Below are 26,473 nucleotides of genomic sequence, written 5' to 3'. Positions count from 1 at the left end.
TCTATTGGAGGCTGATGTGTTATGTTCTCTGCTGCAGCATTTTGACCATGAGCTTGATGCCTCCTTGGTGTCTGGACTGTAATGCTTTGTGTGAAATGGTGCCCTCAAGCCCCTGTGACAGGGTGCTCCACACCCTGCTAGGATTGCGACTCCTCCTGGTCACTCTGGGGAATAGCTCACAAGGTTGATGCCCCTTCCCATCCTCCGTCTTTCTCTTTGGGTTTACGGCCCCCTTTCACTCCACAAGCTGCTGCTTCTTCTTCATAGCTTAGCCCTCCGGCCAGCTCATTTTACGTGTTTTCCTCTTCCGGGGTATCAAAGTCCCTTCTCCCGAGCGCAATCTTCCCTTTCACTGCCCCAATGTGCCACTCCCTCAGTGTCTGGTTGGGGAACCTGGGCCCACCCTCTACTCCGGGTTCCGGCTCAGGGACTCTCTAGCCAGCAGCTAAGATCTATTCCCTCTTAGACTTTACTGCCTTTCCCTGATCCCTTTCCTAACCTTCCTTCGCTGGGTCAGCCAGCTTCACCGCTCCCAGCTCCCAGGGAGCTACTGCAGGCTACACGGCTCTGCAGCCTCCAAACACTCCTCCCTTCTCCCAGGGAGTGACAGCAGCCTTTTCCAGCAGCTGGCTTTATACAAGCCCCTCCTGTTCCTGCTGGGCTTAATTTACCCTCTCAGGATTCGTGTGGGGAGTTACACGCCACACAGCCCTCAACTGCAATCTCTGTAAAAATAACCCTTCCCATTCCCTCAAACCACTGTCTTATTCCTGGATTCTCTGTATTTGAGATCTAACCTCTCTCATGCCTACTTTTTGTGCTGGCCTGTCCGTGACAAAGAGCTAACCCTCTCCCCAGCACTCCCTGAACCCACTTGTTCAGGTTGGCCGTCGCAGAGGGCCAGTCCCACAAGATCCCTACATTCAGCTCTCTGAAATTGCCCATCCTGGAGCTCTCTGCAACTTAGGGTTCATCTCCCAGACCCCTCCGCTCAGCAAAACCTTCTGCTGGACCTGTGCTAACACCTCAGAGGTGTTGAGGCCTGGACGAAGGGAGTGTTCAGCTCAGTGATCACTGCGGGCGTGCCGCAGCTAGGCTCCAACACCACGGGCCATGTTTGTGCAGCCCTAACCAGACAGGAAATGTGATCTGCTGTACTTCAGAGAATGCTATTTGTGTGTATGAGGGACGGGGGGGGGAGGAGTGGGCGTCGGGGGATGTGTGTGTGCCCCTGCTTGTTGTGAAGTGTGGGGAGTCTGAGAATCGGGTTGCATTTGTGTCTATCTGGGTGTGTAGTGTGGGGTGGAGGCAATATCTGGGTGTTGTGAAAATGTGCATGAATGCATCTTAAGGAGTCGTCTCTGTGAGGACTGTAGTGTGAAAGGAGCCTTCTGCTCTGGTCACTACAGAGGAGGAGTCAGGACTCCTGGGGTTCCTTTCCTGGCCCAACCATTTACCTGTTGAGTGAGCAAGTTGCTTCATAACCTCTCCAGGCCATCTCTAAAATGGGTCTTATCCTTGCCTCATGGTTGTGTTGTGTGGATTAATTAACTGAGCCCCTCAGGTAGTAGCCAATGTAGACGCACAGAGCCAACCATCATTATTTTTGTGGGGCAAGGGGTCTGTTTGTTTGTGTGAGTGGCGTGTGGGTAGAGGAGTTGTGTGTGCAGGAAGGGTGTATTTGCATGTAGTGCGACTATGTATGTGAGTGGGGAGGTTGTTTCTGAGGCCCTCTAGACACACAAAGTTGCACTGGCTGAACTACAGGCATGATTTAAACTGATTTAGTGAAGCTGGTGCAACATGTGTGTTTGTGTGGTTGCTTTTAAATCAGTTTACACCTGGCTTATATCGGGTTTGGTACTGGGTATGTGTGGGGGCAAGCTAACCCAGTGTAACTAGTCTTAAACCGATATCAGCATGTCCACGTGTCACTGTGGGCGTGTTTGTGTGCAGGGGGCACGCACCCAGAGATATATCTTTGCGTAGCACTGCGCACAGACCAGTCTCCAATTCAGCCTAGTGTTGCAGCCTCATACCTGATTCCTTCCTACCCCCTCTCATCACCTTTACCGTCAGGAAGTGGACGTGGTTTGGGGCTTTTTATTCTCGGCCTCACTAGCCATTTCGGGACTTCGGCGCTTAGTCTCGCTTTGACGGGGCAAGCTAGATGCAGCTTCCTGTGCTCAAGGTGAAGAAACGACAGATAGCTGGCAAGCCCTTTGTGCTTGCAGAACTGCCCGGTTCCAGCCCCTGTCTATTCCCACTAGCAGTGCCATGTGCTGAACTGGAAGCCACCCTTGCCCCACCCCACCTCTTGCCATTTGAAGGCTATCGCCTGAGCTCCACTGGACGGACTGGTCCAGTCCCCGAGGGCCATCTCTGGCACGACTGCACAGCTAAGGAGGCCATCGCATAGGAAGGTAACGGGGCGATGTCAAGCGGCTCTGACACGGGGGTGGCTGAACTGAGAAGCTTCTTGGAAGGAGTTTCAATCTGACACATTTTTCTAGCTATTGGCAAGGTCTGATCGTTTATTTATCTCTGTCTCTGTCTCTCTCTCTCTCTCTCTGTTTCCACATCCCTCCTTCTCTCATTGTGCCCCACATTTCCCAAGAACAGGATGGTTGTTGTTTGTTTACAGGATGGCTGTTGTTTGTTTGCTCTCTTTCTCTGAATTGAAATCTTTTATCAGAACTGGAATCTGACCGTGCCCATGGCAGCCCTCTGGCAAGCCATCACAGGTCCTGTCCACTCCCACAAGGGTCTGGGGTTTGCTCAAGACACCGTCTCGTTTTGTACAACAAACCCAGGGCTCCCCTTTCGAGCACATAGAGGGCTATTCCCCCTGCCACCACCCTGGGCAAAAAGGGGTGCCATTGGAGGAGCTACATGAATGTGGGTGAAGCCTGGGACAGTACGGATATGGAGAGCGAATGCTACTTCAGAGGCAGAAGTGGGTGGGGCCCATCCTTGGAGCTATGTGTGGGGTGTAGCTCAGGACTGTCCAAACATGGAGACCAGGGTGTGTGAGTATGTTGAAACCTAGATTTACCGAACATGAAATCCTTTCTATGATCCTAATTTTCCCTGTCCCAGTCAGGTTCTTCAGACTCCGTCCACTAATCCCTAGCCCTTCCACTAACACTCCCGACCACCCAGAAGGCCCCTGATCCCACAGCTAATTAACTACAAGCACTCCCTGAAGTCGCTAGTGCAAAAGGGTTGAAAAGAAACCCCTTCATAATGTAAACTGGGTGTGACTCCGGCAGTACTGTCTGCCTGAGTCAGCAGCCTCCCTGAAACAACAGCTCTGAGTGGTGTGCTCTCATATTCATTTCAAGAAGGCATTGACTTTGTTATCAATTTAAATGTTAGCATTGCAAAGTGTTTCACTGCGGAGCAAAGCACACAAGGAAGGAGACAGGTCAGATTATGGAGATAGGTGCAATCTGTTGAGTGGGATTTCATCTGGGCATCATGCGTGGGCAGCTTGGGGTGTATGTAGAGCTTCAATTGGGGGCAGACCTTGGAAGTGCTTCAGACTCCTGGTAATAGCACCAAGGGAGAAGATTACTGCAGGGACCATCTCTACAGAGAAGTGTGGAACTTTATCATCCTCACCTGTGCTGGGTGTGTGTCTTCTTCTCTCTTCCAGTGTGAGCCCCACCTGTGTATGGCAGGGATGAAGCCTTCTCCTTCCCTTCTGCTTTGCCTCTGGCTGTCCATCCTTCTAGATGTTTCACTGGCATCAAAAATCACTCAGGGTAAGAAAATGTCCTCCTATGTCCCAGCAGGAGAATTAGGGAGGTGTGCGGGTGGGGACACTATTTATCCTTATGTGATTTGGGAAGATCACTGAAATTTGAAGGTTTGTCCATGTCTTGCAACAGGGCAGGAAGCACTAAGGCAAAACAGCGCAAGAGTGACGCAATATACATGTTCCTATTGGGTGTTCTTCATTTTGGGGCACTGAAGAAGTGAGAAGGGCCATAGGTTTCTTCCATTCTTGTTTGGATGTTTCTTCAGGGCACTAGCCAGCCTATAAATTGGGCACTGCATGGAACTGGATGAAATGATCATTAATGCTTAATGCCTTTGTCATGACAGGATTGATGTAATGGCATCTTTTCTCCATTCATAGCACCCTCAAATCTAACTTGTTTTTATGACTCACGGGCGACTCTCTTTTGCACCTGGGCTCCAGACAGGAACCACACAGAAGCACTGTGCCAATTTGATGCTTTGTTTGAGAGGTACGTGGCTGCAATTGTTCAGCAAAGCCAGTGAATGTCAGGCTCTAATTATCATCTTGGCTACCTTTGATCCTGCACAAAAAGAACTGTTTCCTTGGAGGTCTAACTCTAATATAAATGTAGGGCCAGATTCTCAGCTAGTGTATTGTGATTGATTGCCATGGAGCTGCACTGATTGACACATGCTGAGGAGCTGGCTCTCTGGGGCCTCTTCCACTCTCCCACCGCTAGGCTAACTAAGACCTAGGCCAGCTACTCAAGTATCACTCCTCTTTTCCGTGGAAGTCCAGCTTGAGTTCTTCTTCTCCTTCCTGTTTCTGTCATTGATTCATTTTCCAAAGAGCTCAACTCTTTGTGCGCTGTCCTGTTCCCAGGCCATAAAGTAAGGAATACTAATAACTGGACTGGGGTCTTGCAGGTCTGCTGAGAGAGGGGTATAGTTTTAATGGGCCACTAGATTCTTCTTGTGAAGGGATGAGCTCCCTCATAGATGTTCTACCTCAGGCAGCAACATGTGGTATTACCTGGGTAAAATATTCTCCCCCCACCATAATATCCACTAACCCTTCCACCCTTCTCACTCCATCATGCTTACCCTTCCCTATCACCTCCATTACCTGTTCCACACTGGTGGGGTCTCGGAGGTCTATAGCTATGGGGTTGTTGGTCAGGTGAGGAGCCAGACCCCCTTTGGTGGTTAGGTGGGTGCTCATTTGAGGAACAGGTTTGCTTTGGTTCTTGTGGTTGGTGGGTCTCCATGGACTGCTGGTGGCTTCCCTGGGACAGCATGGGTGTGTCCACTGTGGTAGTGGGTTCACCAGGGCTGATGTGTGGGGTGGAAAGCAGAGCAAGTTTCCCTTGCATGGAGACAGTGGGTCAGAGCAAATGGGCTCCAGGCGCCCGCCCAGTACTATGTCTTTGAACTCTGAGCTGGGTGAGGAACTGGGCAGGCCAGCACCGGTGGGGAGAGAGGCAGGTGGCAGTGGCTAGAGGACTTCCACTGAGTAGAGCAGCAATTTGATTCCATCTCCTCCCCTCCTCTTGCAGTAGTGCCTTGCGGGGTGTGTAGGAGGGACAATTTGGTTCACCTTCTCAGTGCTCCCAGCAGCACTGGGGAGGGATGCAGGAGACAGTTCCTCTTGCAGCAGCTGCCACAGCGGTGCTGGGCATAAAACAGAGTGGGTGGCTGTCAGGGTTTTGCCTGTGAGAGCACCAGGACTTCGCAACTTCTCCCCTGCCTGGTCCATAATATTTGGAATCTGATGACTTTCTGGGCACGCTGTCAAAGACATCTGATTGAGATGGTTTTTGGAGGGAGGCTGAGAGTGTGCTCCCCACATCAGCGAAGAGTCTCTGTAGGTGGCTAGCTGAGTTCCTTTTACCATTAGTTTAATGCTGCTGGGATTCCGTTGTATTGGAGTAGCAAGGATGCCTGGGTGCCTAATGCCTTGGATGGGTGTGTGTGATGATTTCCAATCTAAATAAATAATTACATGCATACAACCCCTCCAGCTCAGCAGTATTCTGGTCTTCTCTCTGACAGGAATCTAACGAGTTGTGAATTTCCTAGCATGGCACCCAGGAGATGTGAACTAGCCTTCAGTAAAGACATTGTTGAGGTAGGCCAACTGAAATGTACTGTCTAATAAAAGGGTGATTGATATATGGGTTATCACTGTAATAATAGTGTGACACACAGAAGTGCTGCTATGAGATAAAACTTTATTTCCTGGTTCCAGACCCTTGACTTGGGGCAGGGTTCCAAGAGGTTAATACTCTGGCCCCTGACAGAGGTCAGTATCCAGTCACCGTCCCAGCCAATCTGCTACAAACCCCAGGAGGTGTCACACTGTTATTACAGTGTATTTAGCTCCCTTCCTGATGTCACCAGTCACAACCCATCAAGAACTACGCAGGTCCCAGTGCCTGTTTCCATGGGTCAGTCCAGAGCCCTGCAGCCTGAGGTCACAGGGCTGTTATAGTGCCTACAGAGTTATGGCAGGCATGCCAACACAGCCTTCCCAGGTGTTGACCGTGTGTACTCACAGGGTGATGCTCTCTGAGGCTGTGCTGTTGTGGCATAAAGGCAGAGAAGCTGTGACACAACCTGATTATTGCATCCTGCAGGACCGATGGTACTTAAGGAGAAGCCCCTGCCACCCCTACCCAGCTTCAATCTGCTTTATGTTCCACCCCTTGTGGAAAAAGAGATAACACTTCTTGAATATTTAACTCATCTAATCTCTGTCCCTCAGTTTCTCCAGTGGGCTAATCTAACACTGCCCTGCTTATTAAGATGTGAAAAGCACTTTGAGAGCCTTAGGATAGGAGGCATGATGGGCATGCATTAACATCCCTGTGATGATAGAGGCCTTAGAAATGTGAACAATACGTAGTGGGGGGACTAGTAATGCTAATAGCAAATTTCCCTGCAGGGGCAGGTCTTCACCATTGCAGACTCACTTAGCCTGACTGTGTCCTGCCAAGCTGGGGAAAACTGGACAATTGTGATGCAACAGCAGGAATTCAGACCATGGGACAACAGTGAGTGTTAATCCGTGTTTGACCCTCCAAGGCTTCAGTCTGTGGTTAGATCTGTCCCCTGTGCCACCTTCTCCTCCCCAGGCATCCTTCTGTTTACCCAATGCCTGATCTCAGGCTTGCCTCGTCTCCCTGCCCCACTGCCGCTGTATGCTCATTCAGTCACGCCATGCCACTAGGGTAACCAGATGTCCCAATTTTATAGGGACAGTCCCAATTTTGGAGTCTTTTTCTTATATAGGCTCCTATTACCCTCCCACTCCTTGTCCCGATTTTTCACATTTGCTGTCTGGTCACCCTACTTGCCACAGATTCGCCATGCCTCCTCCTGTTGCTTCCAGCATTGCACTGCCGCTTCCTTGGGCACGGGCTCTGACATACTGCTTGGTAACAACCACCCTCTGACCCCAGCCTGGGTGCATTGATCTGGGGATAAAAGCTTCATCTGTTAAAGCTGTGCCCTTTGGTGGCAAAAGTTGAGCTAGATCCTTTGCTGGTGTCAATCTATGCAGCGCTACTGACTGCAATGGGGCAGCGCCCATTTACCCCAGCTGAGCAACTGGCCCTCTGAAGTTAGTGGGGGAAAAAATCCTAGCAAGAGTACAGATTGCTTGACTCTGATCCTGTTCCACTAAAGTCATCGGGACTTTTGCCATTGATTTCAATGGGGGCAGAAACAGAGCGCCCTGGGGAACAGGAAAAGAGGCAATCTTCACAAAATGAATTGTTCGGGATAAATGATTGGGGTGGGTTCACAGATGCACACACCCAGTGGAACGGCCCAGAAACCATCCCCGGAGAGGAGTGTCTGCCAGTGAAGCCACATAACAGAGAGAGAGAGTGCAAAAAGCTATTGTAGCGTTTGCTTTTGTTTCCCATGGTGTGTGTCCCAACACCTCTCTCACTCTTCTCTCTCCAGTACAGCTGAGGCCACCTGACAACCTCCAAGTAAACATCTGCGACTCCAGTTACAACTTAACTTGGAGAATTCCTATTTCCTCTCACTACTTAAAAAAGAAACGGGAATTTGAAGTGTGGTGCAGAGATCGCACAAAGCCCTGGGAGGTGAGTGCAGGATCCTAGACTAGCTTCTCCTGCTGATGGGCCTCAGGCCTGTAACTAGTGGAGGAGGACAGAGCCACCTTACTGCAAAGAACCTGCTATACCCGCTTGTGCTCTAGACCCTTCCCCAGATGGCTGCAATGCCCTCGCCTCAGAGGAGAGGCCAAAGGGGGCAGTGACTCCTACTTCAGCTTTATCTGCATCATCCGCTCCCAGTGTATGGTGACGGCAGGGAAGCAAAGGGAAGTTCTAGTCTGCCCAGTGCTGGGATGAGAGGCATCAGAATGGTGTCCTCCCAGTATGGGACACTTTGAGACTGTGGCGATGGAAAAGGTAGAACAGGTCTCCACCCACTGTGGAGCCGAGGGGCTTTGATGTGGGCAAGGGGTGCCCTCCTGGTACAGCATTGGATATAGGATATGCTGGCTGAGAGAGGCGCCGAGCCAATTCTGTTCTGATTGGACAGCTGAGAGGTGTGATGGTGTGGACTGTGGATGGGAGAACATAGCAATCACTCTGTAACTTTTACTCCATTCCAGACTGCCATGCTCCTCCCTATCAAGCAGGACCAGGAATGGGTGAGGCTTGAGAACCTTTCGCCTGACTCAGAGTATGAGGCTGCAGTTCGTGTGAAGCCAAACGAACATGGCATATGGAGCAACTGGAGCAAGACGCTTACCTGGAGGACTAATCATAGTGGTGCAAAGCATGGGGCAAGTCTTGGATATTCAGGTAATGAGACTCAGAGGAGTGGGTAGGCCAGGGCTTGGAGATAGGTGAGGAGAGAGCAGGGCCAACCCTAGTCTAAATGGTGCCCCAGGCGAGGGGCGTCTTTGGTGCACCCTCCCCCCCCCCTTTGTTAAACTTTTGAGTACCTTATTTTTTATTGAATGTGTAGGGCATATCACAACTTTGATGCATGATTTGCCTGCATGATTTATCGCTGGCATATAAAATGATAAATTTGCAAGCTAGGATCTATAAATCTGTATTTATTCATGCCATATATAAGCAAATAAAAAAAAAATCATTTCCTCTGAGCTTATAGAAACTTTTTAATTTTAAGAATAACTGAAGTGTACTAATGTCAAGAAATTGAACTGTGCACCAACATTGGGTGGGGCAGTATTAAATAGTGTTACAGCAGGTGACAGCCTTAGAATGTTAACTCTAGTCCTTTAATTCAAAAGAAGTAACAATATATTCTTTTATAGTATAATCTCTATAGGTAGGGGTTTGATAGATATCTCTGGTGTTTCATTAAATATGTCCTTTATTAGTTGCTACTTACTCTCTTCAAGTCTTAAAACAAAAGTAGACTTTGACAATTACACAATAAAACAAGGTTCACAATATCGTAGCTGGGATCTAACATCACTTCCCTTCGTTCTTATATCTCACTGACTGACTGGCAACGCCCCATCCCTTATATACCCGCGAGGGCACGGCTGACAACATTCTAGGATGTTCAAGGAAAATGTAGTTCTCAGAAAGTCTGGAATGTTCCATGAGATTCTATAAAGGTCCAGAACAGTGTAGGGGGTCAGTCAAAAATGAATCCACATATGGAATACCTGAAACATTTTACTTCAAACATTCTATTTTCCCTTTTGTCACTAACAACAAAAACAGCACCCCAAGCCCGGCGTCCCTGGGTCGCCTTCCTCTAAATCTGGCCCTGGGAGAGAGGCACAGGGGAAAGGGGACAACAAGGGCTGGAGTTATGTGGGAGCAGGAAAAGTAGGGAAGTGGAGGGATGCACAAATCAAAGTACAATAGAAAGACCGGGAATAGCTTGAGAGGAGCCTTTCCTGTAATCCTAGACCCAGGTCAGGTGAGCAGGGCCTGCTGGTCCAAAGGACAAGAGCCCCAGAGTGGAAGCCTGGCCCCACTGAAGTCAATGGGAGTGGACCATGATTCCAGTCACAGACTCCAGTGGGGGCCTCCCCTCACTAAGTGCAGCAGAGCAACTCTCTGACCAGGGGAGCAAGAGGCCTGGGGAACACTCTCCAGAGGGCCCCTGTAACTTAGGAGCCTAAATCCCATTTTCAAAAGTGACTTGGGCCCTTTGGTGCTTAAGGCTCACTGAAAATCAGTGGGACCTAGGCTCTGAAGTGCCGTGGGGCCCGATGTTTAAATGTCCTGAGGTGCCTAACACCTATTGAAATCAATGGGAGTTAGCTGTCTAAACAGCTTCTGCAAAATGTTACCCCAGGACTCCTCTGTGGGCAGTGCAGAGCAGGGCTAGCTGTCCAGGCCAGTCAGAAGCCTGTGCAGCCTGCAGCCTTGGCAAATCCCATCTCCAGCAGGAGTGTCTGGTGAGTCCTCGGCTCCTTTTAGTTTTAGTTTCTTCACAGGAAGTAGGCAGCTCGTGGGTCCCCCCACGCTGAGGCAGGTAGTGATATAAACAGAGCAGCTATGTTTAGAAGGGGCAGTGTGTTGCTGTGGCAATCAAACTTTGATAGCATATGATGTCAGTGAAAAGGATTCAACTACAACCAGTTGTCGTGGCAACTGGGAGCCAAAGTTCCCCGAGGTGGAGGAAACAAAGGGATCTTAGTAACATCTCAAGGACATGAGGGAGAAGCTTCTCCAAAGGTGTTCCACTCTTCCCTTCCCTCCTCTCTCCTCTGCACCCTTTCCCCTATTCCAAGGGGCTCGGCAGGTCCAAAATGAGGTGCCCTGGCAGAGGGGACACAAGATGAAGAGTAACAGGAGTGAGGCAGGACAGAGCTGAGGTGCATTTGTACAGCTATGCTGGAGAGGGAATAGCAGGGGGGTGGCAGGTCAGGGATGAAGTGCGTGGTCATTGCAGTTGTGTGGCAGTCCAGGACAGGAATAGCAGAGAGAGGCTGCAGGTGAGCTGTGAGGTGCATTGGCAAGGCTGGGGGGCTCAGATCTGTTCCTAATCATAAAGGCCAGTCACCCACTTATCTGACCTGGATCTCAAACTTCTTTGTTCAGAAGTGAAATAAAACCTAACTGGAGTGACTGGGGTTCCCATTTCCTCTGTTCTGGCTGGCTCTTTCCAGTAACTCTCTCTCTCCTCTTGCAGAACTTCCCCCGGGGGACCTCCAGTTTACGATGCCAGCCCTTGTGGGGACCATCTGCACCATCTTCCTTGTTGTCATCATTGTCTTGATCATCACCTCACAGCCATTGAAAAGGTAAAAGGGACATGAATGGTCCTCTCCAGACCTGTCCCAAGCCCAGTCTTTCTGTCCTCATTTTCTGTCTCTCAGATGATGCCAGAGTCCCTTAGTCTGAGTTGGAGCTGAGTCATTCTGCCTCTCTGGGTTGCTACTGGCATTGTCACAAGGGACACCCTGACAGTGAGGAAATTCAATGTTTGCATCATGACGCTGAGACACTGTGACACAGCAGGATGTCATAACATCACCAAGCTCAAAATAGCCACAGGACACTTTCTCTTTGGGCCATATTTTTAAAGGCATTCACATTGAAATCAATGGGAGTTAGGTGCCTAAATACCTTAGAAATCTGACCCTCTAGCTGAAATTCACCTTTGTGTAGAAGAACCAGAACAAGGCCTGTGCACCCCTTAATCTCTCAAAACAGTGCTACAGTGGGACATGACTTGTGTTTGGACTGCATGCAGGCCCACTGCATAAGGTTTGGATTTCACCCTCTGATTATAGGTCATGGGACAGGCCCCTGCAGTCAGGATAGTTCTACCTTTTTTGGGTGGGATGTTGATTTAAACCTCTTCCTGCCCATCATTTCTGTCCTGATATTGTTCTTAATCAATGCTGAACGTGCCGCACAAGGGCACCCGGTACAATAATATAGAGAATAGCCTGACGGCATCATGGACATTGAAAATGGCTTCAGTTTTAGTCACCTCATTTCAGAAAGGGACACAGCAGAATAAAAAAAGGCATAGGGAAAAGCAATCCAAATATCAGAGTGGGGAGGTGCTTGCCTATAAATATGGATTACAGAGTGGGACTATTTCATTTGCAGAGGAGGAGAGATTATAGGAGTGTGTAAAATGATTATGGGACTAGAGAAAGCCAACTGGCCTCTCCTGTTTACCCTGTGTCATAATGCAAGGGCAAGGGAGCACTCCATTTACAACACATATAAACACAGCTAATCCTCTTCCCGCAATGTATAATTAACCTGTGGAACTCAATGATGCAGGATAATGCTGTGCTGAAAAGGATTAGACATGCAGAAATGAAAACAGCATCTGCAGTGATGCAAGCTAATATAAATGTACAAGGACTATCAACTCCTCCTGCTTCAGAGCACAGGCTGAACGGGGTCAGGAGGAATTTCCCTCACCATAGATTATTGCACAGTAAAGGTGCATTAGGAGACCTTTAAGTATCTGAAGGATTCGGTATTGGCCACCTTGAGAGACAGGAAAAGCAGACAGGATGACTTGGCTCTGGTATGGTCTGGCAATACCAGTGTAGCTTGTTATATCATGATGGTGTAAGGCATCATGAAGTGGTACTGCAGTGTGAACGCCATACAATACTGCCATGCTGAATCCTGATGACAGGGCATGGAGATTGTGGTGTTGCCATCTCATGCTGCCATTTCATGATAGCACTGCAATCTCTGCATCGCTGTGATGGCAACCAAGTGAGGCACAATCAGCTCATGGCAACCAGGCCTTGGAAACCATGCCAGGAACTTGGACCAAAGATGGCAACTCTCCCAGCTTGGCAGCTAATGAAAGGAAGGGACAGGTCTGGGCAACAGGGAGAGGCAGGCAAGGATGTTGGTGAATGGAGACATTATCAGCTTTGGGGATAGGGCTGAGGGAAATAGCTTTTGCAATGCCATTTTCTCTCTCACTTTCTGTGTCCCTAATACATCCATCGGCAAATGCAGAGATTTTCTCAGGCTATGGGTGGGGAATGGGGGATAAAGAGCCCTGGGGCTTGGTTCTCCCTTACTTACACTATTTTTATACCAGCATAACTCCAGTGACTTTAGTGGAGATATTCTTCATTTTCACTGGTGCCAGTGAGCGGAGGGTCAGGCCCCTGGAAGACCGTAGGTCTACATATCACATTCACTTCTCTCTCTCTCTCTCTCTCTCTCTCTCTGGTGAAGGCTTAAGAAGGTGCTGAAGATTTATATTCCAGACCCAGACAAGTTCTTTCCCCTGCTGAGCACTGTGCACAGAGGCGACGTTCAGGTACGGGGACCAGGGGCAGGCGGACTGTTCGTGGGAGGGGGGTCAGAGAAGGATGAGGAAGGAAAGAAGGAGAGGACTGGCTGCCTCCCTCATGCTGCAGATGGATGGGAAGGATATCCAGCTCCCAGATCTAGTGTGTGCGTGTTTCACTGGACCCTTCAGCAATGGCTGCTGCTGGTGGATTTGCTTTAGTTTTATTTTTGACCTTTCTAAGCTGCCACTTGGCTGCTGCATCTCTAATTACAGAACCAAGAAAGTGCAAACCACCAAACCTCAGCACTCTGCTCTGCTGACAGGAAGGGCTGAGAGAGCACACAGGAGTATAGGAGAGCTCAAGGCTCTTGGAGTCCATCCCATCCTGCTTCTATGCCTTCTTCTTTACTTCCTCTAGTCCCTCCTCTGGCTGTTTGTCATGTTCTTCCTCTCTCTCCCTTCATGTCCTCTCTTTTTCTCCGCTACTCTCTCTTTTTCTCTATTGCTAAATCCCTTTCTTTTTCTTCCTCCCTTTTTTATGGAGATCACACATGGAAAGCTCTTGAGGCTTGTTCCTTCTTTTAAAGCGGCTCAGAGCCTGGTGAGGGATTCCCAGGGACCTATTCCCTATGGAGATCCCAGAGGAGCGATGATAAGGGCCTATATTCTGTATGGGAGATGTCTGGAGTGTATTCATCATGGACATGAAGGAAAAGAGACCCTAGGCCTCTGTGTCTCTGTTGTGAGAGTGTTATACCGCTGCCACTTTGAACATAATAATATCTCTTCTGTGTTTCCCTTCCTTCCCCTTCAGAAATGGCTCTCCTCTCCATTTTCCACGTCTCTCTTCAGCATGAGCAGTATCTCCCCAGAGATCTCAGAGCTAGAAATAATTCAGAAGGAGAAACAGGAGTCCCAGCTTCTCCTTCCCAAGGCTTTTCTAACCTCTGGTGCCCCCCCAGAAACCAGCAGGCACTCACTGACTAGCTGCTTCACCAACCAAGGCTACTTCTTTTTCCACCTCCCTGACTCCTATGAGATTGAGCCCTGCCAGGTGTATTTTACTTACGAGCCTTTCGCCCGGAAGAGCAGTGGCAGTGAAGATGGTGATTCCTACGGAGCACTCCCTTCCCCAGATCTCTGCTTGCTAGAGAATGACTTGCCACTGTTCTCCTCCGGATTTCTTCATTGCATCGAAGCAAACCAAGGTTTCCAGAACAGTTCCTTTGTGGGAGAGATACAGAACACAACCAATGGGCTTGGGGCACTTTCTGAGGCTCTTCTGTCACCCGAGAGCTCATCCCCAGCATTGATATTGGAGCAGGATGAGAAGGTGAATGGAAATGTCACAGTTTTACAGCACTCTGAATCCCAACAGAAGCCTGGCATGGTTGTCTCAGATATCCCAGGGCTGCATGACAACGATGCCATTCAAACCACAGAAGAGGCTGGGGACGCAGGCCCTGAAATCAGTTCCACTACTACTATGGCAGATGCTAGCTCTTTGTTTTTCCAGCCCATGCCTCTGAGGCAAAGTCAAACTGATGATCTCCACAGGACAGCTTCCTCCAGCCAGGTCCCAAACAATGGGGCCTACCTATCTTTGAGTGAGCTCCAAAGCCAATACAACTATCATTCGGTCCAAGATCTGCCTTGAGAACTTTCTGAGCTTGAGGCCTTCTCTGGAGGGAGGGATAGACAAATAGACAAACTGTCTGAGTGAAAAAGAAGTTGAACATTAGTTTTAACAAATCCAGTGGGACCCATCTTTTGACTAGCATGGAGAGAGACCCTTGTACTTTTCACTGTTGCAAAGGAATGGGACCTTTAGTGGCACATGGAACAAGCGTGATCCAAACCTACAACCTGAAGGGAAAGTAAAGGCCCTAATAGATCATCTTTGGATTGGGGATGGGTGAACATATGAAGGGATGAAAACCTAAGAAAAAGGGTGCTCAGGAAGAAAGATGTGTGCATGAATGGATTCCGTGGTACAGACAACACCATGGGTATGCTAACAGCTTGGTAGATATTGTGGCTGAATGGATACCATGAAAGGAGAACTAGATAGATGAATGGGTAGACGGATAGAGATGAAATTGAGAAAGTCAGAAAGGGGCATTACAACTATTAAAGTACATAGGGCAAGTGGAGAAAGAGAAATTGGATTGCTCTGCAACTCAGCGTAAGATAGTACCAAAATCTGAGGCTGAGCGGCCAAACTTTCCATTCCTCAAGTATCAATTTATAGGGCATGCAAGCATCTATAGGGGAGTAGAAATACTTGAGCTGGTGAGCTGCTAGTGAGTGCTGGGGGGGTGCTGAAGATGGGGGTGATGGAAGGGGTTAAGGGTGGTCCTTTCTGATTGGCCTGGGGTTTAGTTCATTTCCTGCATCCTTCCCACTCCAGACTGTGTGAAGTGAATATTCTAATCAGCTTGGTCCCAACCAGACATCTGGATGTGGGCTTGGATCTTCAAAGACAATTCAAATCCAGAAATGAGTCAAGTCATGCAAGCGATGTGATTAAAAAAACCAATCCCTACTATTGGCAAAAAATACTGGGGAAAATTCCCTCATCTTATGGGGTGTGGGGGAAGCAAGCGAGATACTAGCAATAAAATAGAGCACAACATTTCCCATTCTTGGTGCAATCTTTCAATGAAATCAAAAGCCTCTTTGCCCTATAAACCAAAACCCTGTCATTCGACTATGTTAAGATAATTGCGGAAGAGTCCATCCCATATCCTGTAGTAAGTGGAAATCATCTAATTGGTAATCCCCATTCCTTCCTTTGTTTGGAGGGAATCATTCCCCAATTAGCAGCAAAGGCAGGTAAATCAGCTCCAGATAAATGATTACAGATCCTCACCTTTGTCTAAAACCAAAACTCAGTCCGTTCATTTGGGTCAAAAAAAGTTTGGATAGCATTTTGTAGTGCCTCCGTATTTTCTGATTTGGGGCAGAAGTGCTGAAATAATCCAGGGCAGTCAGGGATAGAGGGAAGACTGCTGATGTTGGTTCCATGGTATCCGTCCATCCATCCCTCTGACCATCCTTTGTATCTATTGTATCTTTTTCTTGCCATATTTTCAGACCTGTCTAGACATGGGAAATACCAACCTCATGCTAAAAAGACCTGATCTCTCTCACATGAGATTTCCAAACCAAATACATTTGGGTAAGCATCCAAACTTTTGAGAAACTTATCCAGATCTTTAGGATGCTTCTGTAAACCTTCCGCAATTCTCCCAAATTTAATTCACCGTTCCCCATTTCCACACTAGTGTTGAGTTTCCCCCTTTGTCCTGGTACTCATGTTCCAGCACCAAAATTATTTACCCAGTTTTCATTCTCCTGAATTATTAAATTGAACGCTGTGCTTGTCAGATAAATGGGTGTCCATTGGATTTGATTTTGTCATTAAAGTGCTGCTGATACGGCAATAGAATGGAGCCTGGTCTGGTTAGCAGTGAGAAGATTGCAGGGAGCCAACCCTTTCCTGTATCACTTTCTCCAAGCCACTGCACATGTCTCAGGATGCCTGTTGTCCCACCATCTCAGAGAGACTGGGGATAAAGAAGAGACAACTGCTTCTCAGCTGAGTGAGGACAAGGCCACCCAGTGTATTTATTGTGCTATGGGAAGCTCTCAAGATGCACCATAAAGAGTAAGCACTGCCAGGCTGAATGCTAGCTTAGATGGCCAATGATCCCATAGCGATTCCTCTGTTCCTATGTATTTCTTCATAAGCTTTTTAATCATTCTTGCTGCTAAAACTAGTAACAAAAAACCTGCCCTTTTGTCAATAAAATAAAAATCAATGCAGTTTCAAAATAGTACATTTTTCATTGCCATTTGGTAGGGGAATTTGGATATTAACAAACACTACTGGTTGGATGGAAGTGAGTTCTTGATCACAGTTCAGGGATCAGGAGGACGGCATGAGGGGGTTAGCTCTTGGTCACAGATAGTCTGCTGCCTAGACAATGAGTTCAGGGGGCAGAAAGGGAATTTGCCTTTAGCCAAAGATGTTGGGCCTTGGTAGATTAGGCTCAGGGAGCAGAAGGAGGTATTTTAGGGGATTGCCCTTCACTCATAGATAGTTCAGCTGTTGGGCCTGATCCAAAGCTAGTCTCCTGTGGGCTGCAATCCTTTGGTCTAATTTCAGTTGTTGGGTTTAATGTGAGGGTGTGGCTGGTATTGGGGCTATACAGGAGGTCAGACTAGTTGTGCTCCCTTCTGGCTACCTTATACTCTATGACAGGTTTCAGAGTAGCAGCCGTGTTAGTCTGTATTCGCAAAAAGAAAAGGAGTACTTGTGGCACCTCAGAGACTAACAAATTTATTAGAGCATAAGCTTTCATGAGCTACAGCTCACTTCATCAGATGCATTTGGTGGAAAAAACAGAGAGCTTATGCTCTAATACATTTGTTAGTCTCTAAGGTGCCACAAGTACTCCTTTTCTTTTTGCTTATACTCTATGACTCTATTAAAAGAATGTCAAGACTCCCATTGACTTCAATGGGCTTTGAATTAGACCCTTTGGCAACAAATGTAGGGATCAGATAGCAGTTTTAGGGGGATGAACCCTCATTCACAGACAGTCGGGTGCTGAGCACTGGGCTCAGGGAGTAGAAAGGAGGCATTGGGAGGAATAGTTTTCAGTCACAGACAGCTGGGTAATTGATAGCAGCTTCAGGGGAAGGGGAAGAAATTTCAGGGGAATTAACCCTCAGTCACAGACAGCGATAGGGAGGGTAGAAGTAACGTAAATTGTATTTTTGAACCTAGTCACTATGATCCCCTCCGGATAGACTCAGGAAGTATCGCTGGCAGTGAAACTGCCACAGGCCACTGAGAATCACTTGGCCAACTAAATATTTTCCCACTTCTGAAAATGCTGATGGTTTTCAAGCATGTAAGCTGCTAGAAGTGAGACAGCAGCCACTCTGGGGTGTGAATGTGTGACTTGTTGTGGCAGGAAGTGCTCAGCGTAAGATCTGAAGATAACTGGACCTTTATTCCAGGAAGCCAGGTCATGTGGTCTAAAGTTGCTGCAGATATGAGATTAGTTGAGTTGTGGTGTAGAAGAGCCATTGCCAGTTGCTTCATGACCCTTTTCTGCTGAGTCCTGAAGGCTCCTTGGAAGTGCCATGAAGGTTTAAAGGGCCCCCAGCTGATCCAAATGTAGCATGGACAAAGCCACAGAAAAAGTGCAACACAGGACAGTGTCCATCAATTATAGTTTCCTTATTAAATTGAACTCCAGTACCAGTGAAAAGTGCTGGGCCAGCAGTCCTGGAGAAGAGTCCTCCATTTATCTGGAACACAGGTACAACATAGATAGCAGCAATGCAGGTTTACACACACATGCTATCCTGACATCCCTACCAATGTACCTCATTTCTGACCTGCAGCGAGCTGCACAACAGCCAGTCCCCATCCCGCACCATGGGAAAGTGGTAATTCAGGGCCAAATTCAGCCTTGATGGTGCAACTCCTTTGAATTTAGATTTGCTTTTGGGTCTGTATTCTTGGTTTATTCAGAGATACCACAGTGATGAATGTGGTACTCAGATTGGTTAGATTAGATTAATGTCTACACATACGCTACGGCGGCACTGCTGCAGCACGGTGTCTCATGAAGATGCTCTATGCTGATGGAAGAGAACTCGCCCATTGGCATAATAAAACCACCTCTTGACATACTGCTGTCCACACTGGCACTTATGTCAGTGAGATGGTTTACTCATACACCCCTGTGCAACATAATTTCTGCCAACATAAATTGTAATGTAGACATAGCCTGGACTCAGTACTTGGCCTCTCTACGAAGACTATAAACAAAGGCAAAGCAATTGTTTTCTGGAAGGAAGGATGGATGATCTCGTATTGAAGGCACTGGCCTGGGAATCAGGACATCTGGGTTCAATCCCACTGTCACAAACTTCCCACGTGACCTTGGAGCACAATTTTCAAAAGCACCCAAATCACGTAGGAGCCTAAGTCCCATTTTCAAAAGGAATTTAAGCACCTAGGAGCCCACATCCCATTTACTTTCAATAAGACTTTGGCTCCTAAGTCATGTAGGGGTTTTCTAAAATTTTACCCTTAGGTGCTCAAGTGCCAGATATGTAAAGGTATTAGGCACCTAGAAAGGCAGCTAGGCACTTAAATGCTTTTAAAAACATGACCCTAAATCACTTTTGAAAATGGGACTTAGGCTTTTAAGTCCCTTGGGCACTTTTAAAATGTTTACCCTTAGTCTCTCTGTTCCTCAGTTTCCCATCTGTAAAATGGTGGTGATAATGACTCTTCCCTGAGTCCCAGGGTGTAGGGAGGGTAATTTCATTCATGGGTGAGCGGTGCTCAGATAGTACAGTGACCAGGGTTGTATAATAAACACATAGTTTTGGTGATCTGAGTACTTGTCCACTAAGAACTGCGGTAAAGACACTGTATAGTAACAGATTTCATTCTCAGCTGGCGCGAGGCTAGATTTGAACCCCTGACTTCCTGCTGAAAGACTATTCCTCACCAGCTAATAACAGACTAGTGAAAATACCAAGGGAGAGCTATATCATGGTCACCTCTGTCGGCTAAGAGGGAATTTCCACAAATGATTATCACTGAGGTGACTCCATTTACTTTGTTGTAGCCATGTTGGCCCCAGGATATTACAGAGACGAGGTGGGTAAGGTAACATCTTTCATTGGACCAACTTCTAAAGTTCGTCTCTCTCACCAACAGAAGTTGGTCCAATAAAAGATATAACTGTCTCCCCATTTGCCTTGGCCTTTATTTCTTTATGGTTAAAGCACAGGTACTTCTGGTAAAAAAAAAAAAAGAGGCACATTTTCAGAGCACCAGGTGCATGTAAGGTGGGGTCCCTGAACTGTACGTCAGAAGGTGAGTCAGGTGAGATGCATTGTCAGAGCTGCATGGAGAGCCTGGAGCTAAAGAAATGGGAGGTGCCAAGCTGGAGCGAGGGGCATTGGCAAATCCACGTGGGAGCCAAGGGTTGGATTAGCAGTGGGTGCTATAGAGTGAGGGTGAGGAGAACTGGCAAAGAAGGGACAGGGGGAGGCTGAGAATTGGAGTGGTAGGGAGCGTTACAGGACAGGACTGAGAGGCATGGATAAAGCTTTGCCTAGTTCTTACTAGTGCTATTAGTTTGGACAGTGCTAGCCCCTGCCACCTCCCATTGTCCCGTCTTTGTACAGCCCACTGCCTTCAGCAAGAGCCTCCCCCGCCCCAGCCCGTCTGAACAAGCCTTTTCTTCTCAGTGCCATTTGTGCCTTTTATCTCCACTGGGACCCATGAGTGTAACTAACACAGAAAGTGGTTGCTGAGCAACTAATTGCCCCCATAGAGGGAATCTGTGATCCATCTGCACCTGCCTTCCAGGTTAGGCTTCTCAGGGGACAGGGGGACTGTTACGCTGGCTGTTTACAGCACATCTCTTCACAGCCTGCAGATCCTCTCTCTGGCAAACCTCCTTTCCCTCTGAGTCATCCTCCATTAGAGAAAGCTGTGGCTCTCCTGGGCACACTCAGCCCTTGCTGTAGGGCTGGCCAGGGCAAAGGCCAAAACAAAGGGACATGGCCTCAGATTATTGATTGCCAGGGAGGCCAGGGGCTTGAGTAAACACGTCTACCAATGTGTGTGTGCCTGGCCACACGCAGAGCTGGAGGTTTCAAAGGTAGGTCTGTAGCTCTGGGGGAAACCCCGGTGCCTAGAATTGATATTCTAGCAAAGGGAGGCTTTTTTTGATCAGTTTGTGGTTCTTTATGTGGCTGTTGTTTTGAAGGAATCCCTTGAAGGTGGAGTAGAGACCCTCGCCTCCTCCCTTCTGCTCCGGGGTGGGGGGATACCCCTGAGGAACGTCAGCTGAAAGGAGACCACAGTGAAGAGCAACATCGGTGTATTCCGATCTCTACTGCATGTGAGAGGGTTGTAGGAGACAGGAAGTGGTGGTGTTAATGGATTCATTGTTGTCTTTGTGCCCGCTCTTGTTAAGTTAGATGTTTCCATTGAGTTGCTTTTTTTTTTAAAACACTCTTTACATGTGTCTCTTTTTAGAGTAGCAGCCGTGTTAGTCTGTATCTGCAAAAAGAACAGGAGTACTTGTGGCACCTTAGAGACTAACACATTTATTAGAGCATAAGCTTTCGTGGGCTACAACCCACTTCATCGGATGTATAGAATCCATAGAATGCATCCGATGAAGTGAGCTGTAGCCCACGAAAGCTTATGCTCTAATAAATGTGTTAGTCTCTAAGGTGCCACAAGTTCTCCTGTTCTTTTTACATGTGTCTCTGTATTTGAGGAGCAAAGTTGAGGGTTGGGAGGAGCCTCATTATCGGGGTGAATAAGGAATGTTGGCTGCCCTTGTTGTTCTCATATGGTCATGCAGCACACACGGTAATACAGCCTTCCATGTGTGCACATATATGTGCATCCACATGCTTCAACCCCCTAGGGACCTCCTCGAACAGGCACTCACATGGACCCCTCACACCTACACTCTAACACACACAGGCAGAGTCCCATGCATGCACATAACTCACTAACAAACACGTGTGTGTCCTCCAGGCGGGCAGAGCACCATGTAAACAGACTTTGGAACATGCTAACACACACTCAGGCACTCCCTGGCACCCCCTCATGCTCATGTTCATGCACACTCGTACGTCGCTTCTCAGTGAAGGAGACATGCAAATCCTTTGACCTCTGTTAGTATGTTATTGGGTGACAGGACTTTCACAGGGCCTCTTAAGGGACAGGAGAGGGAAAGTTGTCCGAGGAGGCCAGCCCAGGAGCATCCAGTCTTGGCAGGCTATGGTACTTCTTCGCAGAGAATCATGGGATTACAGGAAGGGGAGTAGGCAGGAATAAGTCAGACAATCAGGTGTTATGGGAGGAGGGGTAAAGATGGTGATGTAGAAGATAGAGAGCTGAATTACCTTTGGGGGGGTCACCGCTCCCTAGTATCCATCAGTGGGGAGTGGGGAGAGGTGGGGTAGCGAGGAGGTACCTTAATGTCGGTTATGCAACATTTGAAAGCATTCCTGTTGCCTTGCAGACCCCTGGAGCTCAGCGGTCTGCATAGGTGATGCTGCCTTGCTTGTCACCATGAAAGGTTTTCCTCCTTTCCCCCCCCTGCTGCTGGTGATGGCTTATCTTAAGTGATCACTCTCCTTACAGTGTGTATGATAAACCCATTGTTTCATGTTCTCTGTGTGTGTGTATATAAATCTCTCCTCTGTTTTTTCCACCAAATGCATCCGATGAAGTGAGCTGTAGCTCACGAAAGCTTATGCTCTAATAAATTTGTTAGTCTCTAAGGTGCCACCAGTACTCCTTTTCTTTTTGCAAATACAGACTAACACGGCTGCTACTCTGAAACCTGTGGTACATTCAGTGACATTTGGGGGGAGACACAGGTATGCTGGGGAATGTATTAAAAAGTTAGGACATACAGACGCTAGGGGCACAGAGCTAGCAGGAGGATGGATAGGGCATGATCCTAAAGGTCGCACTCAGCTGCTGCCTGAGCAATGACTGAATAAACTCCTGTGGGACTTCAACAGGAGTTTTGCTTGAGTAAGCAATGAGCAAGGTCCTAGGGATTTGGCATAGATAGGGCCTTACCAAATTCACAGGCCTTTTTGGTCAATTTCATGGTCATAGGATTTTAAAAATTGTAAATTTCATGATTTCAGCTATTTAAATCTGAAATTTCACAGTGTAGTAATTTTACGGGTCCTGACCCAAAAAGGAGTTGTTCAAGGGTTGCAAGATTATTGTGGGGGGATCTCAAAGATATTGTAGGGGGGTTGCAGTACTGCTACCCTTACTTCTGCACTGCTGCTGGTGGCAGCGCTGCCTTCAGAGCTGGGCAGCTGGAGAGCAGCAGCTGCTGGCCAGGAGCCCAGCTCTGAAGGCAGAGCCACCGTCAGCAGCAGCGCAGAAGTAAGGATGGCATGGTATGGTGTTGCCACCCTTACTTCTAGGCTGCTGCATGCACAGCTGGGCCCTCAGTCAGCAGCCACCATTCTCCGGCGCCCAGCTCTGCATGCAGCAGCACAGAAGTAAGGGTGGCAATACCATACTATGCCGCTCTTACCTCTGCGCTGCTGCTGACAGGGTTCTGCCTTCAGAGATGGGAGGGGATAGGATTGCCACTCTTACCTCTGTGCTGCTGCTGACAGGGCGCTGCCTTCAGAGCTGGGAACCCAGCCAATAGCCACCGCTCTCCAGCCGCCCAGTTCTGAAGGCAGCGAAGAAGTAAGGGTGGCAATACCGTGACCCTCCTGCAACTCCCTTTTGGGTCAGGACCCCCAATTTGAGAAATGCTGGTCTCCCCTGTGAAATCAGTATAGTAGAGGGTAAAAGCACAGAAAAGACCAGATTTCACGGTCTGTGACACGTTTTTAATGGCTGTGAATTTGGTAGGGCTCTAGTCATAGATAATAAGGGGATGCACAGATAAGAAGAGGAGCATATAGATGGTAAAGGACACATAGGAAGGGAGGAAGGGATGCATAAATAATTCAGCCTGACCATCGGTCTGCTGCCTGACTAGATGCCAATGATGGAGGCTGAGCAGCAGGAGGAAGATGCAAACACCCCATCTGAAGATGAACCCAAGAGCAAGGCTCACGACTGCCTGCGCTATGCACCCCTCTGGATAGTCCTTGCACTGTTGGCTGGAGCTGGAGTGCTGACCTGGTATTTCCTAGGTAACAGTTCTATGGCGTTTTGTTCTTTACACTGGTGATCATGTGTCCTAGCAAGGAGGAAGCCGATTTAGATGCCAAAGAGAATCAGTGACTCCTGGATGGGTCGCCATAGGTCACCCATCTGTGCACTGATTCCCTAGGGAGCTAGCTAAGTTCCCCCACCCAGCCAAAGAGCCTTCTGTCCTCCACATCCATGGGTTAAGCTGTTTGTGTCTTTTGTCAGACTACAGACCACGACACTTGGAATCAACCATCCTGCAGTTCTACTCTGGTAGCCTCCGGATCCTCAATTGTCAGTACTCCCTGGACCTTGAACGGCCAGAATCCAGAGCCTTCTGGACTCAGTCAGCAAAGCTACAGAAGATGGTGAGGGTGGTTTCATGTGTGGGGGCTGAGGCAGGTTAGTGAGTGGGGGAAATGGGCCACAGGTACTTCTGTGAATAGAAGCCTAGGCAGGTTATACCAAAACAGAGGGGGCTCGAGCACTGGATGAGTTCCCTGGGAAGTTTGCTATTGTACTCTTGCTGGCTAGTTATCAGTTGGCATTCTTGTTACAGCTGAGGGAACTTATTCGTGTCACGGACCTGGATCCATACTACAACTCCAGCACAGTATATGCCTTCGGGTGAGTGTTACTTCCACATTTGTTTGCTTTTCAGGACTCTGTCTCTCCTGTCCTACGTGAAAGTTACAGCGAGGTTGTGATCTTGTTCAGTAGCCATCTATTCATCTGACAAGAGCTGCTGCAACCTCCATTCTTACTCCACATGGGCTCTGGATTAGAGCTTATTGAAAAGTGGAATTTCCATCCCAGAGGAAATTCCAATAATTTAAATTTGGTTGCCAGCCCAAACTCAGATGAAAAGTCAAAATATCAAAACTTCTCATGGAACAAAAAGTCCAGAAAAAAAAAATTGGAAATGTCAAAAGGTTTAGTCTCAGCATTTTCTTTTGAAAGAATGTTTTGATTTTCAGCACAAAATGAAACACCACAGGGAAAGACCAGAACTACATCTCCCAGGATGCATCGTGCACGGGGCAGGGCCCATAAGGAAGAAGTTGAGTAGGAGGGATCTGGACCTACAACTGCCACAGAACACTGTGGTGGCTAGGGCAGATGTGGAGATTAGTGTCAACACGATCCTGACGTTTTGTTTTGATTTTCCCAATGGCAAATTACACCAACAGTGATCTTTGCCCATGTGATCTTTGCACATTGAAAATGTCTATTTCAGCAAAAAAACCCACCAAAAACAAAAACAAAAAAAACCCCACCTTTTTCCAGTGGGAGAATGTTTTATTCACATTTTTTCCACTCAGGCTTCCCGGCTTGGTCCATTTTCTCTGTCATTCAGCTGACAAACTACCGTGGTTGTGATCTCCTGCAATGTATCAATGGTCCCTGCACCGGATTAAAGGCTCATTCTGATCAGCTGAACAGAGTCTAGCATCAGTCACTTGTCACTACTGGGAGATGGAGCCTTAAAGGTCAACATTTTCAATCTATGTCAGCAGCGATCACAAGACATTTCCACCTGAAGCACATTCAAGTGGATTATAAAAAAGTTTAATGATCTCATTTTAGTTTCTAGTGGGGCAGGTATCCAGATTATTAAACCCACCATTCCCGGTTGCACAAGATGGCTTCCTCAGCAGAAAGACCAAATATTGAATGGACCATGGACACATTGGCTCTTCTTTTCCACTAAAGGTGGTCTCTCTAGGTCAGGGCTGAGGCACATTGGTGGGGCAGTGTGTTCTGGGACGTTTGCACTGATATGCCTGATCTGTAGCCAAAGAGAGGAGGACATCTGTCTCCAGGGCTGAACTCACTTGAAATGAAAAGGATGAAGGAAATTAATGTGCCATCTCCCTGCTAGGGAGGGGTCCCTGACCTTCTTCTTCTGGTTCGCCCTTCAAGTGCCCAAGAGTCAGCACAAGGAGATGACTGCTGAGAGGGTGAACATGACTCTCTGCAGAGAGCTTCTCTCCAGCGCCAACGGTACAGGCAGCCCCTCCTACCAGACAGAGTACAAGGTTGATCCAGATTCTCTGGTTCTGCTGGGTATGTGTCAGCCACCGAAGTGTGACCTAAGCTTTCAGGATCAGGGGCTGAGGCCTGTAAATTGCTGCCGGCAGGCTGAGAGGCTAGGCTGAATGGTATTACTAAAAGGGAAGGAGAGAGGAAAGGAGGAGAGGAGTGTGTTAAAGAGGGGAGAGGAAGGGGGATGAGGGGAAAAAGAGAGGAAGGGTAGAGTGTAAACTAAAGGGAAAGGCAGAAGACAGAACAGGACAGGGGAATGAATTACAAGTGTTTCCTCCTTGTACAGGACACACTTTTCATGAAGTTTGGTTATTCCTCTGAAGAATTAGAGACTCATGGAGTAAGAGATGGCAGTAACTGACTAAGTAGCATCTTGTTCTTTCCTCTACCTCCTCCTTCAACTTTGGCAAACACTGAGTTGTTCCCTGCACTATATGCTTTGTAGCTTTACACCAATGTCCTAAGCAACCAGGCTTCCATGAAGTTCCTTGGGAGACTATTCCACTCTTCGATAGACTGAGAACAGAACTGAATGCAACATACTTAGATTACAGTTGTTTCTGCTTCATGAGGCTTGTAATATTTCCATCATTTCAATTCCTTATATTGACTTCAAGATTTTTTTTTAATCAGTGCACAAAATAGAGTAAGAGAGAAGGAAGGTGGAAAGTG

At 47.9% G+C, this 26,473-nt stretch overlaps 2 protein-coding genes across 3 annotated transcripts in view; both read left to right on the top strand.

Annotated features, from left to right (window-relative positions):
- The first annotated feature begins 1,990 nt into the window (after window positions 1-1,990).
- IL2RB (interleukin 2 receptor subunit beta) lies at window positions 1,991-16,845 on the top strand. 2 transcript variants are annotated; one of them, XM_038415784.2, is made up of 10 exons: window positions 1,991-2,423; window positions 3,659-3,767; window positions 4,145-4,256; window positions 5,800-5,875; window positions 6,692-6,800; window positions 7,717-7,862; window positions 8,399-8,591; window positions 10,915-11,026; window positions 12,951-13,035; window positions 13,823-16,845. In XM_038415784.2, exons 2-10 carry the CDS (start codon window positions 3,677-3,679, stop codon window positions 14,663-14,665), a joined length of 1,767 nt encoding a protein of 588 aa, XP_038271712.1. In that variant the 5' UTR covers window positions 1,991-2,423; window positions 3,659-3,676; the 3' UTR covers window positions 14,666-16,845. The 2 variants fall into 2 exon arrangements, with proteins under 2 accessions (XP_038271712.1, XP_043376265.1); XM_043520330.1 differs by lacking the exon at window positions 1,991-2,423 and adding an exon at window positions 3,316-3,427.
- A 6,635-nt stretch (window positions 16,846-23,480) lies between these two features.
- TMPRSS6 (transmembrane serine protease 6) overlaps window positions 23,481-26,473 on the top strand; it is a 31,929-nt gene continuing 28,936 nt past the window's right edge. Inside the window, exons 1-4 of the mRNA XM_043520263.1 lie at window positions 23,481-23,757; window positions 23,981-24,123; window positions 24,315-24,382; window positions 25,638-25,822. Coding sequence (XP_043376198.1) covers window positions 23,601-23,757; window positions 23,981-24,123; window positions 24,315-24,382; window positions 25,638-25,822 — 553 coding nt within the window. The 5' untranslated portion in view covers window positions 23,481-23,600. The remainder of the gene's footprint in view (window positions 23,758-23,980; window positions 24,124-24,314; window positions 24,383-25,637; window positions 25,823-26,473) is intronic.

This window comes from Dermochelys coriacea, chromosome 1 (genome assembly GCF_009764565.3).
Source record: "Dermochelys coriacea isolate rDerCor1 chromosome 1, rDerCor1.pri.v4, whole genome shotgun sequence".
Taxonomy (NCBI): Eukaryota; Metazoa; Chordata; order Testudines; family Dermochelyidae; genus Dermochelys; species Dermochelys coriacea.
The sequence above is the reverse complement of the archived record's forward strand: the minus strand, read 5'-3'. Positions and strand labels throughout refer to the sequence as shown.

Bases quoted from the DNA above. Each gene is read 5' to 3' on its own strand.
- IL2RB (XM_038415784.2), top strand. From the start codon at position 3,677: ATGGCAGGGATGAAGCCTTCTCCTTCCCTTCTGCTTTGCCTCTGGCTG. The intron at 3,768-4,144 runs GTAAGAAAATGT...CTCCATTCATAG, and splicing joins GGCATCAAAAATCACTCAGG to CACCCTCAAATCTAACTTGT. The intron at 13,036-13,822 runs GTACGGGGACCA...CTTCCCCTTCAG, and splicing joins TGCACAGAGGCGACGTTCAG to AAATGGCTCTCCTCTCCATT.